The sequence below is a fragment of the Hetaerina americana genome, unplaced genomic scaffold (genome assembly GCF_022747635.1).
Source record: "Hetaerina americana unplaced genomic scaffold, ioHetAmer1.1.p SCAF_3, whole genome shotgun sequence".
Lineage (NCBI taxonomy): Eukaryota > Metazoa > Arthropoda > Insecta > Odonata > Calopterygidae > Hetaerina > Hetaerina americana.
In genome coordinates, this window is record NW_027286874.1 from 34,456,612 (window position 1) to 34,478,159 (window position 21,548).

Sequence of the window (21,548 nt, forward strand, 5' to 3'; positions counted from 1 at the left end):
AAACCCTGTGATGTGAGTGAATTATGCTATTATCTCAATAAGATAGGGAAAAAACACTCTGCTGACATTGATGGTGTGACTGGAAAGTTATTAAAAGACTGTGGAGATCTCATTCTAGCACCACTGCTAATGCTGGTGAACCAGTCCTTGGCTGAGGGCATTTACCCGAATTCCCTTAAAATGGCTAAGGTTTTACCAATTTATAAGAACAAAGGGGACCGAAACTATTTAAAAAACTATAGACCAATATCTATCATTTCACAATTTGGTAAAATTCTCGAGTGTGTTTTCTGCAAAAGACTGGTTGATTATCTTGAAAGCCAAAATGTGCTATCAGACAACCAGTTTGGCTTCCGCAAGGGAAAGTCAACTAATCTTGCTCTTTTTGAAGCTATCAATTATATAATTCAAGAGATTGACTCTAAATGTAAGGTTTTGGGAATTTTCTATGATCTGAGCAAAGCATTTGATACTGTAGACCACAGTAAGTTGATATCAAAATGTGAGCTATTGGGCATCAGGGGAGTAGCACTGAGCTGGCTAAAGTCCTATCTTGCAAATCGGCAACAAAGGGTGGCCTACAAAAATGATGGAGAAATTTACCTCTCCACCCCCCTGGAGGTCAACAGAGGGGTACCACAGGGGTCAGTGCTTGGACCTATACTTTTTCTAATTTTTATTAATGATCTTCCTGGGCAGCTGCAGTTAAATGGTTCTAAAAAATGTGTTATTTATGCTGACGATGTGAGTGCAATGACACCCAGTAAAAATTTATGGGATCTGGCTGTGGCTGGTGATCTTCTGACGAAAACTATGTCTACATGGTGCAAATGTAATAATCTGGTTCTCAATGTTGAAAAAACTCATGCAGTGGTCTTCTCATCTCTGCACAGCACAATTGATAACTCTTTTTCAACATATGGTAGTAATTTAAATTTTGTAAGTAATTTTAAGTTCCTAGGACTTCATGTAGACTGTAACCTCAAATGGAATTTCCACGTTTTGAACTTAATTAAAAAGTTAAATTCTGTGTACTACTTACTCTCCATAATAAGACACACTGTAAGTCAAAATGTGTTGATTATGTTGTACTATGGATCATTTCATTCAAGAATTTCTTATGGAATTGTATTGTGGGGACTGCCCTCTCACCTTCTCAGTGTTCTAAAGATACAGAAAAAGATGGTGAGAATTATGTGCAATGAAAATTATTATGCACACTGTCGACCTCTCTTTAGAAAGTTAAAATTGTTAACTGCTCCCTGTGTATATATCTATCAATCTATAATGCTTGTTAAAAATTATAGTGCAGATTTTGAAACGAACAATAGCATTCACCTGTACAATACAAGACAATGCAACAACCTGCATGTAAAATCAACAAACTTAACCATGGCTGCAAATGGTCCTAAGTCAATGTGTATAAAATTATATAATAACCTACCTATATGTATTAAAAAAGAAGAGCGTGAACCAGTATTCAAGAAAATGGTCCGAGAATACCTCTCTGATAAGTGTTTTTACAGCATCAAAGAATACCTGAGACCTAATTCATAAATGTTCATTCCTTCCTTTTATCCTTGTAACACTTGTTTCTTGTAATACTTTCTATTTTTTGTAAACCATGACATGTCCTATACACTTGCTAGAGCTACTATGCACTGTGTCACTTGGATGAATAAAAATATATTATATATTATATATTGAAATTTACTGTCGATTCTAGGGGACATTCAGAGATGGATGTGAAAAATGTGCATATGTGAGTGCGACAGTTCAATTAAGGTACATTATGCAACAATGAACTTGAGAAGCATCACCCATGGATCAGCCAAGTTTCCTAGAGGACAAAAGTGACCTCTCAGCACCCCTGCACATTTGTCACCCCTGGGCATGGGTGATTTTTGTTTCAGCCCCACTATGGCAATGGCATGGCTCATATATGGACCAGAAAACTCCATCACAGCTCATATGTTAAGTTTTCATGATTGAACATTGTCAGGTGTAACTCTTGAGAAAGTAAATGATATTTACATATCATCCATTGTGAGCCTTTTTATCAACTATAATGTGTAAAATGTTTTGTATATCCGAGAACCATAAAAACAAAATTCAACCAACTACTGCTGTTACCATTTTTAGATGCACTGTAACTGCCTTGTGAGAGCTTATTAGCTAGGACGCATCCTGGTCCTCGAAGAAAATTCATTACAAAATATTTTTATTCCACATTTAAAGTTAGTGTTTTCACCTTGTTTTGCATTTGAGATCCACTATGTTTCAGCCTTTAGTAGCAGTAACAGCTCACATGAATTTTAATTCCATAGGGACTATTAAGGTGCTGCCACCTTTTAATATACGAGGGTCATCCGGAAAGTAGTACCCGTTCGTGCCGCATGAAGTGCTGACGACGCGAGTAGCCGCTGGACGAGGTCAGATAGCTTCAGTGGCTTGTCTGCCTTCTCTGAGCCAAGTTGCGTGACGCTAGCATTGCCTGTGTTGTTTCTGTGATTGTTTACAATGTTTAAAAAAATTGAGAACGCCGCCAGTTGTGAAGTGAGGGCAGTGATTAAATTCCTCAATGCAAGAAACGTTCGCCCATGTGATATTCATCGCCAATTAAAGGAGGTGTATGGAGACAATGTAATGGACGAGTCGTCTGTTCGGCGGTGGTGTCGCAACTTCAACATGGGGAGGGGGAACACACACGACGATGAGCGTTCGGAGAGACCGTCTGTCATTACAGACCAACTGGTGAGCTCAGTTGACGAATTCGTGAGGAACGATCGGCGCGTCACAATTGATGACATCTGTGAGCATTTTCCCAATGTTTCTCGAACAATTGTTCATGAAATTGTTAAACACCATCTGCATTATGCAAAAATTTGTGCAAGATGGGTCCCTCGCGTATCTCAATGAGCTGGCGGCGAAGGACTATGCAGCAGGAATACAGAAACTTGTCACACGTTATGACAAATGCCTTAATTTGCTTGGAGATTATGTTGAGAAGTAGTTTAAAGTATCCTCTTTCAAATAAAATTTTTTATGTTTGTTAATATTTACTTTTGTGTCTTTATTTCACGAACGGGTACTACTTTACGGATGACCCTCGTATATTTTTCCTTAAAACTTCAGTTATTTTTTTTTCTATTTTTGAATCAGAAAAATAATTATTTTATTCTTGAGCCAAGATGAACTCCTACCTCCACGCTAACTTTGAGCTCTGGAACACTATGGACCATAGGAACTGAGGCATGACGAATATCATAATTATCCATTCGCAGATCTGCTCCACATTCTGCACACATATCTTTCATTACTGTAGGATGATAACATTTTCCCAGTTCAAACAAGGGCTCACTGCAATGAAAAATTATTTTACAGTCAATCACAAAATACATTGCAGAAGAAAGTGAACTTGTATACCTGGACTAAGACCTGATGACAGAATTACAGAACGAGAATGAAATGATGAATAAGAATATTGAAATCCAACTCTAATATATACTCAGCATAATCAAGAGAACTTATTTTAAAAAATTAGAAAAAATTTACGGCATAAAAATGCACCAACACCACAAAATGTAGAATAGTTAAGCAGTCAATTTTTAGACTTTTTAGGGCATAAGTAACTTTCTCAATGAGAATGGATGAAAAGTGATGTAGAACATGACAGAGGGGCATGACAAAAACAAATACAAGAAACTAGTGGTGGAGTGTGGTAGAACATGGGTGGAAAGTGGTCAGAAGGGTAATGGTAGGGTAGTGGCCATGGTAAGGTAGTGGGCAATGTTAATTCTTGTGAGTTAGTAACCCCTTAATCATAAAATGGCGATAAGGGTGCAAACTACCAGGGTAGTTACTGTTCAAGTGCAAGGAAAGAGTTCCCGAGGGTGAAGGTACAGGGACGTGTAATTGCAAAGAAGTTTTTCTATTGATGAAGGGTTAAAAATATCCATTCCCTTTGGCTATTCTTACACTGTATGTGGTTATGCATTACAGGAAAAAATATTTACTGGTTATTTTAAGTTCTTTTGGTGTATTTGATAACTAAAATTATATAAATATTGACAATTCTTACATTCCATTTTGAACAGCTAAAGAAGAATCACTTTAGCATTAATTCCAAATTAAGAGCAAAAACAAAGTTAACCCTTACAGATTTCTAGAGACAACTCTCTAACCTTTGCACAGGGCATAACAAAACTATTATGCTATAATTACAGGACTGGTAGTAAAAAAGATCCAAAATGACATTTTTTCTATGGCCATACAGAGCACAATTGACTAAATATAAGGGGAAATCCCTATTCACCAGGATTTTTCACTGACTTGACATGAAAAAACAAAAAAAAGTAATAAAGACACAACATGCAGTTAAAGACTAAATCCAAAAAAGTTGCAATTCTAATTAAGTGAAACTATTTCCCTTAATAGAAGATGTTACTACAGCTGTGAAATCATGAATTGGATGATTATCTTAGGCCATACTCTGGGGAAGGGCATATGAATGTTTAAAGGGAGGTGTAACACAGAGACACGCAAGGATGGCAATCATGCATGCACTCAGGGTGCACACAGAGGAACTCCTAAACCTGTGACCTGCTAATTATACTAAAATAAATAAAAAAGGAAGAGAGAAAAAATTTTAAAATTATCAATTAAAATAGTATTCAAGAGATGTACACAAACTCCCCTCAGGTTCATGTAGCACCGTGATTTTTTTGAGTTGCAATCACACATGCACTTAGAGATAGTAAGAAGGAACTCCTACATTAGTGACCCACAAATTGTCTTTAAATAAAATTACTGCTGTCACTTAAACAACATATGAATTAAATATCAGTTCCTTCTGCATTCTTGCGTAATTGATTGTGCGCCCAAGAGAATTATTGAGAGGCAACTGACAAAGGGTTTGCCCTTATAAAACCTGGCTGTTAACGAGGCTGGTTTGCATGTGATTGTCAGTGTTACTGATGGTGAGCATGTGCAAATCTAGGTAAGTCCTTTGCTTACTACCCTTTATTTTCAGGATGAATAGCAGGTCACTTGTGTAGGAGTTACTCCTCACAAACCCTGAGTACACATATGATTGGAACTCTTGGGTCACTATCCCACGAAAACCTGAGTGGGAGGTTGTGACTCTAATATTATTTTTTTCTCTCCCCTATTTTATTTAAGCATTATTGCTGCTTTAGGAGTTCCTCCCAGTAAACCTAGAGTGTAAGAGAGAATGTGGCTGAAAAGGGTTACTCTTTATTATTTATATTTGAGTACAATTGGCAGACAACTGTGATTTTTATCTATTAATGTCAATCACACCCATTTTTGTTTCGTCTATCTGTGACCCCCTTCCTCCATTAATGTTTTGGCAAAGAGAAATTATCACAATCATGCATTTTCTTTACTATGGACCTTGTTCTTCTGGTTTGCGCTTCAATTTTGTGAAACAATTTATTATATTATGAGAATCTTTAAACATTCCAGTCATGTGTTCCATCATTTTCAACAAATGATGATATTTACCCAATAAGCACATTCAAGGATGATTCAACCTTTAAGTTAACACGCTCAGTTTATTCTCTCCTCATGATGGTCAATGATGAGCATCATCATATACACACACCTGCATCATCTGACTACCTTTGTTGTGGAATTCAGATACGTACATTAAACACATACACATTCACACAATGAAACATACATCTATTAAATGAGACAAAAACACTCAAACACAACAATTTTACTAGCTATTGACCTTTCTTTGGCGCCAAATTAACACAAAAATAAGCATCAGTAATTTCTAGCACGGTAAATCTTTGACATCGTGGAATTTATCCATTACATAAAAATTGCAATTTTTTTAGTTCCAATCAATGATTTAAACAATTAAGTTTAAACACTAAGTGAGTTTAACAACAGCAAGTTTTATTTTCATGACAAATAAACATTCGAAAGTGATAATAGTTGATTTACCACCACAGACATAAAACAGATGGGAAAAAGTGGAGGGGCATGGATAAAGAAGGGAAGGTACTACAGATAATTAGTACTGACAATGAACAGTGCTGTAACCTGTGCACAGTGGAAGAAGGATAGGAGTACAAGGCAGTGGAACCATATGAGAACTGAAGGAGTAGCAAGGCATTACAAATACACAAGATGAACTTCGAAAAATGTGGGGAGACAAAAGTACGAGGGTCATCCGGAAAGTAGTACCCGTTCGTGAAATAAAAAGACAAAAGTAAATATTAACAAACATAAAAAATTTTATTTGAAAGAGGATACTTTAAACTACTTCTCAACATAATCTCCAAGCAAATTAAGGCATTTGTCATAACGTGTGACAAGTTTCTGTATTCCTGCTGCATAGTCCTTCGCCGCCAGCTCATTGAGATACGCGAGGGACCCATCTTGCACAAATTTTTGCATAATGCAGATGGTGTTTAACAATTTCATGAACAATTGTTCGAGAAACATTGGGAAAATGCTCACAGATGTCATCAATTGTGACGCGCCGATCGTTCCTCACGAATTCGTCAACTGAGCTCACCAGTTGGTCTGTAATGACAGACGGTCTCTCCGAACGCTCATCGTCGTGTGTGTTCCCCCTCCTCATGTTGAAGACAGACGACTCGTCCATTACATTGTCTCCATACACCTCCTTTAATTGGCGATGAATATCACATGGGCGAACGTTTCTTGCATTGAGGAATTTAATCACTGCCCTCACTTCACAACTGGCGGCGTTCTCAATTTTTTTAAACATTGTAAACAATCACAGAAACAACACAGGCAATGCTAGCGTCACGCAACTTGGCTCAGAGAAGGCAGACAAGCCACTGAAGCTATCTGACCTCGTCCAGCGGCTACTCGCGTCGTCAGCACTTCATGCGGCACGAACGGGTACTACTTTCCGGATGACCCTCGTAAACAAATAGATATGTTTTCCCACAGCATTGCACAACAAGTGAAAATAGGGATGTTTTTCTGGGAAAAGTGACAACTACCAACATGCATTTAAAAAAGTGGACAATGTAATCCAGGAGTAGCCCTGATTATCACCCATGCTTTTCAATTAAGATAATTGCATGAGAGCAATGGGAAGGGTTGAAAATAGGCACAGAAATTAAATTATATTTGCAGCCAATTAAGTTTTAGATATCAGTAGGATTACAGTCATTGGTGAGCACATCACATAATCAGGGTGAGAGGTATGGGATGAGAATCTAACACAAGAAAATGAAGGTAATCACATTTGTAAGCAATAGGAGGGCAAAGTTACGCATCATAGTTTACGGGTAAAACTTGGAAGAGGTAGAATAATTTACTCATTTTAGAAGTTTACCATATTAAAAGAGACAAATTAATAATGATATTAAGAAAAGAATTACATTAGAAAAGGAAGTATTTACAAAAAGGAACTCAGTTGAGGACTACAACCACAAATGAAGACATAATAGAAGGTTGCCGAGCACTTTGATTTGGAGTGGGGTATCTTATGACTCCAAAACTTGATCACTGAGGTAAGAGGTACAGCAGAGATAGAGGATTTTTGAAATATGGGTGTGGGGTAGACTGGATAAAAAGGATGGAAATGAAAACACATGAAGAAGTGCTAGGTATAGTATGGAAGGAGAGAAATTTACTGGAGGAAATTCATAGGCCGCAAAAGAGGATACTGAAGACACATAAGCAATAAGATGTTGAAATCAGTGATGAGAGGGAAGTATTTTGGTTGAGGTACAAGGAGCCAAATATTAGACATAATGGATAACATGATGGAAGGCATAAAGTATGGGGACTATTTAAACCATTTATTGTTATGTGGGATATCAGGGTATTTGGCATTGTACTAAATGAGACTTAGCAGTGTTGCAGGGCTTTGTCGTCATTACATCCATGAAAAACCTGCCTTGACTAGTAACAAAACCAAGGCTATCAGCCCAAAGTTTGGTTGGATAGGTGACAATAGAACTCACCTAATACTAATTGCCAACGGTATGTGAAACTCACATCAGGGTAAAGAGGCCAGTTCCTTTCCCTGTGCCACTTATGGTTTCTAATGAAGATCTGGCACCCAAAAAAATCAACACAGCTTGGGCAAAGCTGAGGATTCACATAGGCAGGAATGGAACCTAAGGCCTCAATGCTATAACCACTGGGCTACCACATTCACAATTCATTGGTAAATTAGTACAGGGTGTGGCAACATTCCTTCCTTTTTCAAATACAAAACACTTTTAAAAAAGGAAGTTATGATGCTGCACCCTGTACTAAAAAGCATCATTGCAGTAGCCATAATTTCCTGAGAATCTACATTAGTACACTGAATTGACTTGACTACAACGCAATTGACTATTTATTGTGTGGTAGTGATTCTACAAAGGTAGAGTTGGTAATAGGAATCATGGTAGATTATTGATATGATAAGGATCTAATCCAGGAATAGAAATGGTTCATACAAAAATCATAATACATATTATTTTGTTCGGAAACTCAATTCCACAAGCTAATGAAAGGTGGCATGACGCAATAAATACAAACATGATTTTAAGTATGCAGAAGCTTATAAGCCTATTTTCAAGATAATAATACAGGAATTTCAAATTTTAGTTTTTCTGGGTTTTTCTTTAAGTGCTGCTATTAAACTTAAAAACAAACTAGAATCAGTGACGGTACCTCCTCTCTCCTAATATGTTCACAAAAGTGGTTCCACACAACGAGATAGAAAATTTTCCTCAAATATTACATCTGATCTGCACAGATGTGGTTTAAAATAAAGCTTAAGTTCACATTTTTCATCCAAGTTACCACATGAATCTTTGAAATATAGCGCTTAGGCAGGAAGGTTTTTAATTCCACAAAACTTACACCGTTGTGACAAATCTTTATTTTGGTGTACCAACTTTGGGATGTAAAAAGACGACAGGAATGTCAATATTTTGTAAGCTTAGAGTCCTCCCTGAATGGGTGAAGAGGATATTCTGTTCAGTAGTTTTTAAAAGTGATATTACTTTTTATGGAAATAAATGTTTAGCATGTGTTCAGAGATTTGAGGACTCATTTACTTAATCATAGCTAAATAAGTAAAATTTCATTAAGCACAGGTTGTGGCAGTACAAGAAAATAGCATAATCTGCACTGCCTTCGGTAATTAGATATTCCAATACCACTGATGTCTTTTGATAAATCAACTTTCGACGAATTATTTTCAATATCATGTTTTCGCATTCACTGCGGTGTACTAGTGGCTTCATTATTCACCCTAATATTTTTAAACCAAAGGAGTGACCGTCATATGTGTTGTCTTCGCTATCAATCAGGAGTCGTTAACCACAAAGAGCGGCGAAGAACAACATGCTACTTACGAAATTTAGGTAACCTTAACATGAAAATCGAAAAAGAGTGAAAACCTGTCATAGATGAAATGTCAGAAATGTCCAATTTCTATTGGTGTAATCAAACAAAAAGTCAAATCAAGTAAGGGAACATCACAGAGCGTCGGCAACGCTTTTATATTGCTTGTTTACCCATCAAATGACAGTGCTAAATAACTATTCTATATTGAAATCAGTGCCGTTTGAATGACTTATAAAATAAGATAATAAAATCTTAGCTCACCCAGGATTAACAGTCTCTCCTTCTGCAGCGTACAGCTTAACGACGGTGCCTACCTGGGTAGCTTTCAATTTCTTAGGTTCTGTTTTACCCTCTCCAGCATTGCTATCATACAATAAAATAACCCTCCCTACGGATACCACATTTCCTTCACTAACTTTCCATTTAATTATTTTAGCGGGAGTATGAATCGGAAGAACTATAACAACATTATTTGCGCCCATATTGACCGGAAGCTCAAACTTGCAGACCTTCGCATACAATGCGTTGATTGGGCAAAATGGGACAAGCGGTGTACTGGGCCAATAAGCTTTCTTGTTCCATCTTGCTGAGGTGGTTGGAATGGCTGAAATTCAAATTCCTTAGCCCTAAGAGAAAGCTGAGTTTTCGATTGTTTACCCTCTCACAAGCATCGCGGTCCTGTGAAACTCTGTATGACGCTCAATCTACCATCTCACGCCATTATTTTATCACAGTATAATGCAGAATTCCGTCCTCAACGATCATATTCCTGAATCAGGATTCGAAAACGAAAAATGACAAACGTTCGAAGATGCGTAAGACTTCCGGTGAATCGGGCGGGTTATTTGTTGTGAGTTGTTGTGTACGAAATGTCTGAAAGCATGCCAAGAAAGAAAGGGAAAATAAAAAGAAGTGTTGATTCGGAGGATGATCAGACGTCCTTCAGTAATGGTGCCAATGCGTATGGTGTACGTTATGGTCCTAGTGTCTCAAATATTAGCAGTCGTCGTCTCTCTCGCTCTGCGACGCGAGGTTTGGCATCCACGAACGCTACTGTGAATTTAACCCGCCGAGGTTTCAGCCTTCGCCTATCATCTGCTGTTAATCAAAATGATGAAAATTTTGAAGGTAATCGTCGATGCACATTCTTGCCAAAAAATATCATTGATTATTTCAAATGTCTGAAATAAGTAAGGTTACCATCCTCATTATTTCGGTGCATTTTATTTTTAAATATCCATCTGTAAACAATGATGGTCTGTAATTTCCTCGTCATTAACTTATGTATGTATGAGTTGATGCAAATGCTGCTTATCTGCGCCTCAATCCGAATTAATTTTTCATAACATTGCGGTGTTGCAGAAAATCACTAAAAACCTTGTTTATTTTCCTTTCGTTCATTCACCACCTTCTCACGATTAGCATTCTTTTTATTTTCCCTATGTCCATTGCATCTTCCTACCATCCTAAACAAATTTTAAAACGTTCCACCACCTAAATATTTTTATTTAATTCAGCAATTGATTATTTTCATTATTCCATGCTAATTAATTGTCTTGTAATCATGTCAATGCAATTCAAGCTTTTTTATATCATTGATTACTTATGGACGAAAAATTTCATAGCATAAGATACTACTTTGGTTTACATTTTATTGTACTATTTTACATTTTAGGTCTTTTGCATCATAAGTGGAATGTTTACAGTGCTTCAGCATTCACATGTTTTGACACATCAAATGATCAACTTAAGAAATGTTCCTCCAAACTGATCAAACTCCTATCACTTAAACTCCATAAACCTGAAAGCAAAGAATTATATCATGCTGAGTTAACCTTTTCGCATGGTTTTCCATCTGTATTAACTGTCGAAGTCTTCTCTTCATGTAGAACGAAAATAACTACAAGATCTAGAAATAATTCACAAGCGTTATCGCAAAAGGAAGTTTATGTGGCACAGTTCTTTTCTTGGGATGAAAAGGTATGTTTGTTAAAATTGAGAAAGTAGTACTAACATTGATACATTTTTTCCATGTTCTAAAATCTTTTATCACGCTTTTGTAAGACAATATTGAAGAGTAATAATTCTTTTTTAATGCTCTGCCTTTTTTCAGAAAGTGAATATTGATGATAGTGGGGAAATGTCTGAAAACAGCAAAGTTTTTTATATGCCATTATTACTCTGTAGATCAACAAATGGAGCGAACTTTATTGAAGGTGTAAATAATTGTTTGAAAGCACTATTTGATATGAACATCAGTAAAACTTATTTGACTCAGGTAGGTGGTGCTTTTTAGTTTAAAATTTCAAGTAATCCTGCTGCTAATTATAATAATGGAAAAAGAGGTTTTTATTTACTTTCAATTTATTTTACATAAATTTACGTTTATTTTTTTAAATTACTTTTAATTTATGTAATGCAATTCCCGTGTAGTAAAATTATTTAAGCCTTTGATAATCTCAGAAAGCACTACCAACATAACTCTTTATGTAACCATGAATTTGATAAATAATAGCATTGTGTTAAATACTTTCCAATTTCAATCATAACAAATCAATACATTTACCAATGCATTGATATTTCATGCAAAATTTATGATTAGTGTCATTAAATGGGTGGTGCGAACACAGCTGTTTCTCGTTTACAATACAATTCTGATGTAGTTTTACTGAAGTAAATCCTGTATTAAATATGCTCATTCAATGAGTTTGCATTCCACAGAGATTGTATTGCTGAAGCCGTGAAAGTGCCAATATTAGTGGCAGCAGTTATTAAAAAGAAACAGGATGTTGTAGTCCAGTGGGTGGAACATTGGACTACTGATCAGAGGGTCTGGGTTCAAAACCCTAGGATGTCTCTGGGCACCCTCAGATTTGCCCAAGCTGTGTAACTTTTCAGGTACCAGACATTTCTGGGATATCATAGATGACACAGGGTAAAGGTCTGGCCCCCATACCCTGATGTGTGGATTTCATTTGCCCTTGGGCTTAGTAATACATGAGCTCTACCCTCACCTATCAAACCAACCTTCGGGTTGTTAACTGTGGTTCTTTTTAGTAAAACTGAGGATCCTTGAATACAGGGAAACAATACTAACCAAAGTAGCTTAAAATGAGCATAACATTTTTCTGATTAGATATGACTATATTTTTTTAATATTTTCTTTTTATGAATAACATAATGTGGGGTTATTTAAGGAGGATATGTCTTGGCTGATCAGCTTGGCAAGTAGTGATTTGGATGGATTATCTACTGAGTCTTCTGCCTCAGCACAAGTTCACTTCTTCTATGATTTGCCTCGTGACTCTCTTCTCAACTGCCAACCACATGTGGCAATCTCCTTTGAAGTAAAATCAGTTTATCAGCTATGGCACTGGTATGTTTATGCAAACTTTAAGTTTCAAAAAATTATCATTATAAAGTTTATTGTTCCTTATTATTATGAAAACATGTTGGTAGACAGTGTCAGGTGGCATAAAAATTATTGCTGTTATGTAATCTCAAAAGCCTTTTCTTCTAAAACAAACTAAATTTGCTCTGAAGTTATGGCTCACAATGGTTGAAAAAAAAATTTTATAATAGTAGTAACAACCATGTAAGACCTTGGCGTTTTAACTGACCATAAACTAAATTACAGACTGTAAAAAATAAAGTGATGTCCCTATTAGGCCTTCTTTACCGCTTCACAGAAATTAAAGATCCAATAGCACTCCATTCGTGCTACTCAACAATTTTCCTTCCCATAGTATCATATTGCTCCCCAATTTGGTCGACCTCATCCCCAACTAATCTAAAATCCCTCGATTGCATCTCTCACTTCTTTGCCAAAATAGTCAAACACCGAGTCCTGCATTTCCGCAATATGTCCTCCAATGCTGTTCTGTCTTCTTTATCCATTTCTAGTTCCCAAAACCGCTGACTTAAAGCTGATTTAAAACTCCTCCACAACACCCTAAACTTGACTATTGATTGCCTTAAACTGCTCTCTCTGTTCACTTCAGGATACCAACTCGATCCACCTGCACCCACTCCCTACACCGTCTGCCTATTCGTTGAATATCTCTCACCAAGCCTCACCTTTATTTTGCCTCTTCTCCCTTCTAAATTCACTCCCTCACACTGTCGACCCTTTTAATTTATCATGCAACAATTTCACCTCTGAAGCTTTATCCCACCTTTCTACAAATAAATTTTTCCCCAACCTATGTTCAGTTCTCATTGTTTATTGTTATGATATTATTGTATATTGTCTTCTTTCATGTTTTTTATATTTTTTCACTGTAAATTGGCGCTACTGCTGTATGTGAGTAATGTTTTCAAATAAATAAATAATTATTTTGTATGTAAATTCAAATCCTCTCAAACATGGTTCAGACTGTGATTCACATATTAAATATGAGAGAAATATTTGGAATCTGAAGTTAGAAAAAGTTATTATTCACAATGAAATATCAAACTTAGTTAAAAGAATTAGTTTACAGCAATCACCTGCCTATCTTATTCCCTGATTGATTCTAGGGAAAAGCTACATTTTACAGATTCCCTCTGAAATATGTTTCACGTTCTTTTTCATTTTGATTTTTCAATTTATTTTATTTCTTCTGGTAGCTTACATAAGTGCCTGTCTTTGATGCCATATCATGCCTTCTGTGGCAGCGCTATCTGACCAATAACCTAATTTTTTTAAATAGTTCGTGCAGAATACCTTGAACATCATATCTTGCATTAAACGTTCATGAACCATTCTCTTTTTTGATTGGATTAATGTACCATAACAAATTTGGAATGCAACATTCTTCTCAAAATCTCTCGATGAGGCGATATTTACATTCAATTTTGAGATATGTAAGACCCTTAAGTAGAGCTAACTTTTCTTCATATATGTTGTTTCTTCATGCTAAAAGCTGCTTCCTGTAACCAGCACTTTTTATGTTGTGTTAAGTATGCTTTGTTTGTTTCATTATAAAAATTATATTAGGCGTTGAAACTAAAATTTTGATGAAAACCTTAAAAATTTAATAAAGCCTTTAATTTTCAGTGTACATCAAAGTATTGGACCTGGTAGTGAAATAACTTATGAAGAAGTTCTAAGCTTTATGCGGTGCCTGGAAGAACACTGTCTGTGTGCCTATAAAATAAATCTTTCTGAATGCTGTTTGGTCAAAGCTGTGATTCCATCTGCTTCAGTTTCACTGAACGGCATGGTGAGATGCATGTGTTAAGTACATAATTATTAATGAAAATAATGTAGCAACGATGGAATTTGCTATGAAAACACTTATATGTTTAATTTACCATGAGACATCTAATTTTAAGAGAGATTGATGCTTTTTGTATTTGTAATGATTTATAATTAATGCTTGGTTCATAGTTATTTTTTTCTTCCATATGGTTTGCATCTTATTGTTAAACAAATTGAAAGTGTTCAAATAGTCCATGAGCAATCTATTGCCTCCCAGTATCTCTTAAATTTATTTTTCCTGCATCAAATATCTCCCAACAGTCATCTTTCTCCCCCTCCTGTGTCCTATATTACAATAGACGTCTTATGGTTCTTGTTTGAGATTTCTTGTGGTCCATAAGATCTATGCCTGCTACTTTCAGTAATTATAATGTTTATTATGTAAGGCTGATATCATGTGCTGCTGAAATCAAAGAATCAAGAATATAATAATGCAACAATTCCAGAGGGTAAAAATCATCACCTTGACAGGGATTTTTAAACTAGGAAATTGTTGCATTGTAATGCACATATAGCAGATAACTCTGTTAAAAGTTACAGTTGCAGCATCTCCCGCAGTTTCTTGGAATTTAGAGAATATGAAGCGAGAGATGAAAAGAGGAAATATAGATATTTTAGATCTATGCGAGGTATATGGAAGGAGAGTGGGAATTACTGGAGTGATTATTGAGTAATATACAGGGGAGGGTAGCCAGCAAGGGGTTGCCATAATATTGAATAAAAAGTTTACAAGAAGCATAGTCAACTTAGAGCAAGCAATGAATAGAATATTACTAATAGAGATGAAAGCAGAACCGACAAACTTGGTCATGGTTCAGGTATACATACCACCGAGCAACCATAAGGGAAGAAGTCAATAGGATATATGATCAGTTAGAGGGCATAATTGTGTGTGTTCCTTCAGGGAAATGTTTGATAGTGATAGGGGATTGGAATGCAACGGTAGGCGAAGGAAGAGATGGTGATGAGATTGGAGACTATGGTTTAGGTACAAGGAATAACCGCAGGGAGAAAGTAATTGAGTTCTGTACAGGACGGGGGTTAGTCATCACCAACGCTTGGTTTAGACACCATGAAAGGCGTAGGTATACATGATAAATGCCAGTTGATTCAGAAAAGTATTAGTTTGATTTTATTCTGGACAGGTGCAGGTTTAGGAACAATGTGATCAATTCGCACAGCTACCCGGGAACATATGCGGACTCTGACCACAATTTAGTTGTTATGAAGTGTCGAGTCCATTTCAAATAGATAAGGCAGGGGCGATGGTTTAGGAAATGGAATATGGAAGTATTAAATGGATTGACAAAGAAGGAGTATCAGCAGGCTGTAGAGAAAATGATGAACAACGGTAAAGAGCTAAATACTATTGAAGAAAACTGGGGATGTATCAAGAAAGGGCTATCGAAAGCCGCGAAAGAAACTGTTGGAATCGTTAATGGGAAAAGGGCAAGGAAACCATGGATCACGGTTCAGATGATTAGAAAGATAGATGAGAAAAGGAAATGGAAGAATGTAAATAAAGAGTTAGGTAGAAGGAAGTACAAAAGAGTAAAATCATTAATTGAGACCAAGAACAAATTGAGCGAATGAAGCATGGTGGATCACTCAATCCAAGGATATGGATACTTTCGCAGAGGAAGAGTGTAATTGGTGTGCTATACAAGAAGGCTAAATCTTTCATGATGTAAGAAGGGAAAATCAGTGTTAACAGTTTGAGATAAGTCCGGTAAATAATAAGTAATAGCTTAGGTCCAGGCGTACATGATGATGAGATTATGGGAGATGAGATCAAATAAGCCTGTGGGGGTAGACAACATTCCTGCAGAACTACTAAAAGGTTTAGGGAAATGTGGGAGGAAAAGTCGATATGGACTAATTCATAGTATCTATGAGGAAGGAATCTGGCCACAAGACTTTGTAATATCAGTGTAAGTTCCTATTCTGAAAAAGGTAAAGGCTACATCATGCGAAAACTGCAGAACAATAATTTTGATATCCCATACAGCTAAAGATGTTCTCATGATCATCAACAAAAGGACAGAGAGCCAGGCAAATGATTACTTGGGGGATTATCAGTTTGGGCTCAGTAAGGGGAGAGGCACATGTCATATCTTTGCAGCAATGAGATCACTAATCGAGAGGAACATAGAATACAATCAGGTCATATTTGCCTGTTTCATAAATTTAAAAAAGGTGTTTCATAGAGTGAATTGGCAAAAACTAATGAATATGCTACAGAAAATGGGAATAGATGAGAGGGACAGGAGACTAAACCGCAACCTGTACATGTCGCAGACTGCGCCGGTGCAAATTGGGAACGGAGAGTCTGTCTGGCCAGTTTTAGGAGGAGTAAGGCAGTGTTGTCCATTATTGCCTGTGCTGTTCAACATATATGTGGAGGAAATGATTAAAGAGGCATGGGAAGTACTTTAGATAGTAGGCGGGGAATTCGTAAAATCAGATATGTTTGCTGATGACAAAGCTCTAGTTTGTCAGTCAACCAAAGGGTTGCAAGCTTTGCTGAGTGAATTGGAAATTGAGCAATATAGATATGGAATGAGGATCAATATATATAAAACAAAGGTTATGCGGTTTTCCAGAACGAAGTTAAATGTTAAAAGAGGAGGGCAAAAATTAGAGCAGGTGAAACAGTTTACATAACTCGGAAGTGTTTGGGACCAAAATGGTAAAAGTAGTAGGGATGCGGAGGAGAATTGCATTAGGCAAAGAAACTGTCAAAAGGAGGGAATTGTTGAGAGGGACACTGAGTAAGGATGTTGAGAAAAGGCTTGTTAAAACTTTAATCTGTAGCATGGTTATGTACGGCGCGGAAACATAACCATTGAAGCAGGATGATAGGCGTAGGTTAGAGGCTTTTGAAATGTGAGTGGAAAAATGGATGAAGGTCATATTTGTTGGCAGTGGGATGTTGCAGACTGTGATAGTGGGGAGAATGAAAATGAGGAAGGAGCAGAAATAGGTTAGGGATGCTGGACAGAATAATGGCAGGAAGGAAGTACAGGCAAATGAAGAGGGGCTTGTTGTAGAGTAAGATGTTTGGTTTTGTTTTGTCAGGAGAGGCAAGATATGCATTCGGAAATTGTGTCTATCAAAAACCTACCTTAACTGGTTGATTACCTAAAAAAATAAAACAAGTTATATGCCTGATTTTTTGAACTTTTCAATGTATGTGTTCCATCTATTTCAAAGTGTAAATATATGGCATAAGTGAAAACTCTAATTCACAAGCTGAAAACTACGAGGGTCATCCGGAAAGTAGTACCCGTTCGTGAAATAAAGACACAAAAGTAAATATTAACAAACATAAAAAATTTTATTTGAAAGAGGATACTTTAAACTACTTCTCAACATAATCTCCAAGCAAATTAAGGCATTTGTCATAACGTGTGACAAGTTTCTGTATTCCTGCTGCATAGTCCTTCGCCGCCAGCTCATTGAGATACGCGAGGGACCCATCTTGCACAAATTTTTGCATAATGCAGATGGTGTTTAACAATTTCATGAACAATTGTTCGAGAAACATTGGGAAAATGCTCACAGATGTCATCAATTGTGACGCGCCGATCGTTCCTCACGAATTCGTCAACTGAGCTCACCAGTTGGTCTGTAATGACAGACGGTCTCTCCGAACGCTCATCGTCGTGTGTGTTCCCCCTCCCCATGTTGAAGTTGCGACACCACCGCCGAACAGACGACTCGTCCATTACATTGTCTCCATACACCTCCTTTAATTGGCGATGAATATCACATGGGCGAACGTTTCTTGCATTGAGGAATTTAATCACTGCCCTCACTTCACAACTGGCGGCGTTCTCAATTTTTTTAAACATTGTAAACAATCACAGAAACAACACAGGCAATGCTAGCGTCACACAACTTGGCTCAGAGAAGGCAGACAAGCCACTGAAGCTATCTGACCTCGTCCAGCGGCTACTCGCGTCGTCAGCACTTCATGCGGCACGAACGGGTACTACTTTCCGGATGACCCTCGTATTATGTTTGCTGTCATCTCTATTTTCTGAAAAGGAACATCCTACCTTGCCTTGACTGATGAGGAGTATTCAGAAGTGATTAAAATGAGTTAGGTCAACTTAAAATACACAGCATTAAAAACCTTGCGAGCACCAAATTCTTTGTCAGTTGGCTTTGCATTTAACACTACTAAAAATTTAAATCATAAAAGTTCGTTGATATTTGTTCTGATTTTCAATAATTTATAATTTAAAAATTTTTATCTTTTAAATTAAAAATGATACCTTATTAGGATTTTATGGTCTTTTATATCTAAAAATATGAAATCTATTTGTTTCAGGTCAAAATAACATCTTTGATAGCTGCTGGGCGAATTCTACGTTTCTTGGCAGACAAATGTGCCATTGGCAATTCACTAGTGCCTTCCCTTGGATTTTCAATGACTTTGTAAAATAGCCAATGTCAATTTTAAAATACCCCTTAATTTTTAATAGTTGACATACTCTGTGAGTGATTTTACTAAATAATGTTTCTATCAGTGTTACACAATTTTCATTTCCATTGTGGCAGTGCTTTAATCTAGATAATCGTATTGAACTCATCTTACACTTCCTTTCTTAGAAACTCATGAGTATATAAAGAAGTGTTAGTAATGGTTAATAATATTTTATTGCTTAGGGAACTGGTCATAAGTTTTAAACATGTTTTACTCCCAATTTTAATATGATGTAAATAATCTGTGATACCTAAAAAAGTAAACTGGTTTTCGAACTTATAGTTAAAATTTCTGGCCTTACACAATTTTACCCATATTTCTGTTACTTTTTGGTCTCATGTTGTTGTCAGACTAAATTTTTCATATTTCCAACTCAAGAAAAAAATCTTGAACATTCATGCTTATTATGGTATGATTGTTATTTTTGGAATTCATTGTGCCATCATATGTATAATTACCTTGGGTGAACCATTTTAGTGGGGAGATGACCAAGAAAGAGGTGAAAGAGCAGAATGAAAAATTATTTATTATAATTAATAGCATGGCAAAATTAATAATAAATACCTTTTGATATTAGCATTGTAGCTATGCATTTTGTTACTTTAATTACTATTGCCATAGTGTCTTGCTTATCTTGGGTAACTTGGGCTAAGCTAACTTTAGATCATACAAATGTGTAATGTGCAACGTAAATTATGACAAAATGAAAATGTTTCCATGCCTTGCCACTTAATGACATAATTATATACATATCAACAAATATCTTTGAAATTCATCCTCTTGTAAACATAATATTTTTCTTTATTGAATCACAAAGTATGTTTCATTTGCCTTATTGCATTTGTAACTTATTTTCTCCAATATCATGTAGAGGGAAATAAAAAAATCCATGCTTATGGAATCTTTCTAGTATGTATGCATCCAATATGTGCAGTGTATTTACTAAAGTTTCTGCACACACTATATCCTTCCCATCATTCATTTCCTGCTCTCCATCATAATTTATCCACTCTGCAATACCATTTGTAGTAAGTACTTCCAAAATATGAAGGCTTTTGACTAATTCAAAAAGTTTCCTTGGCTGCTTCACCTTCATTTATAGTCTCCTTTCCAGTGTCATTTTTGTGGTTCAGGAGCACAGTACATTGTTAGAGCATTTAATCAAATTAGATGTTTTAAAATGTTCTATGCTTACACTGGCCTCTAAATAATATCTTTTTTGTTAATTCTTTTAAGACTGTCAGTGACATATTTGTCATTATCTAAGCTATCAATGAGATTTTTTTAATGCTGTCATCTGTAGTTACAATTCAGTCTCCAGAAAACTTTGATCTAATTGGTGGTTAATTGAAATGGCATTGGGACACAAAAACAGTCCTTGGTATGAAAAAGCATAGATGCACAAAAATTTTAAAAAGTTATGAAATAATTGATTTTGTTAAAAAGGATCTTGTAATCAGTTTGCAACATTGCCAAGAGAATTAAATAGCAATGAAAGCTCCCTTAAAAGAAGATTGAATTAACTGTTCAATGCCGATATTTGTTTACCTGAGTTGAACTGGCTTAGTGAGTACCAGCTAAATAGTTTTAATTTATGAAGGTACATATTTGGGTATGTGAATCTGTGCCTTGGATAATACAGAACCTTGGTAAATTGAGACCAATAATTGAAAAAGTGGTGTATTCCGTGGACTTTCTTTCACAATTCTTATTTGTATTAATATTATTGTATTTCTGATAGTAATTATCTAGATAAATTGCATTGGTCTTCAATTCTACTGTTGAGCTGAATGAAACTAGTTGAAAAAGTCAGGGTATGAAATACTCTGAAAAATTTGTCACTTTAATGTACTAAATATGTAAGTTTTTAAATTATGAAATAATAAATTGATATTAAATTTTTCATAACTTGCATTTTTTCCATATCATGAATTATTGTTTTGGGGTCCTCTTGGTCTCATTCAAAAATATTTGCATAATCTTGGAATAAGGTTTTGGTTTTGTTTTTTGTATTACTTAGATTTCTTTGAGAATTGATAAATTTTCAAGCTTTTCATAAAAAATCTTAGGTAAGTGTAGTAACAAAATAGCCATGAAGAGGGGGAGGTATTATGTCCCTCTCTTCAGCTTGCACTATGGCATTATTTGCATCCCTTTTAATCTTGAAAGATCAGAAAATATGACTCTGGTATTCATCTGAGATTACTTCTCTCCTAAAATTGTAGCATAATTGGCTGGCTAACCTCTGTATTAATCCGTTGCTAAACTATGAAGCCAGCTAGGAACCTCTTCTTGGTCCACGAGTGTGTCAGTGCTATCCATCTCCTTCAAATGGCTTGATTAATACTGGTCTACATTGTAAAGATTTTTAGTGATATTGGTCTCCTTCACTGATCCTTTGTTGATGACTAAAATAAAACAGGCAATCCTGTGCAGGACAGAAGTTGGGAG

General features: G+C 36.1%; 2 protein-coding genes across 2 annotated transcripts in view; one reads left to right on the plus strand and one right to left on the minus strand.

The window, feature by feature from the left end:
* Window positions 1–9,862, minus strand: part of Fcp1 (RNA polymerase II subunit A C-terminal domain phosphatase Fcp1) — a 35,898-nt gene extending 26,036 nt beyond the window's left edge. Inside the window, exons 1-2 of the mRNA XM_071588402.1 lie at window positions 9,625–9,862; window positions 3,204–3,360 (exon numbers count right to left, since the gene is read on the minus strand). Coding sequence (XP_071444503.1) covers window positions 3,204–3,360; window positions 9,625–9,845 — 378 coding nt within the window. The 5' untranslated portion in view covers window positions 9,846–9,862. The remainder of the gene's footprint in view (window positions 1–3,203; window positions 3,361–9,624) is intronic.
* Window positions 9,863–10,006: 144 nt separating this feature from the next.
* On the plus strand, window positions 10,007–19,104 carry LOC139690713 (centromere protein L-like). Its single transcript, XM_071588228.1, has 6 exons — window positions 10,007–10,491; window positions 11,039–11,343; window positions 11,477–11,641; window positions 12,561–12,739; window positions 14,402–14,567; window positions 18,942–19,104. The coding sequence occupies exons 1-6, from the start codon at window positions 10,233–10,235 to the stop codon at window positions 19,050–19,052; spliced, it is 1,185 nt and encodes a 394-aa protein (XP_071444329.1). The 5' UTR covers window positions 10,007–10,232; the 3' UTR covers window positions 19,053–19,104.
* Window positions 19,105–21,548: the final 2,444 nt, after the last annotated feature.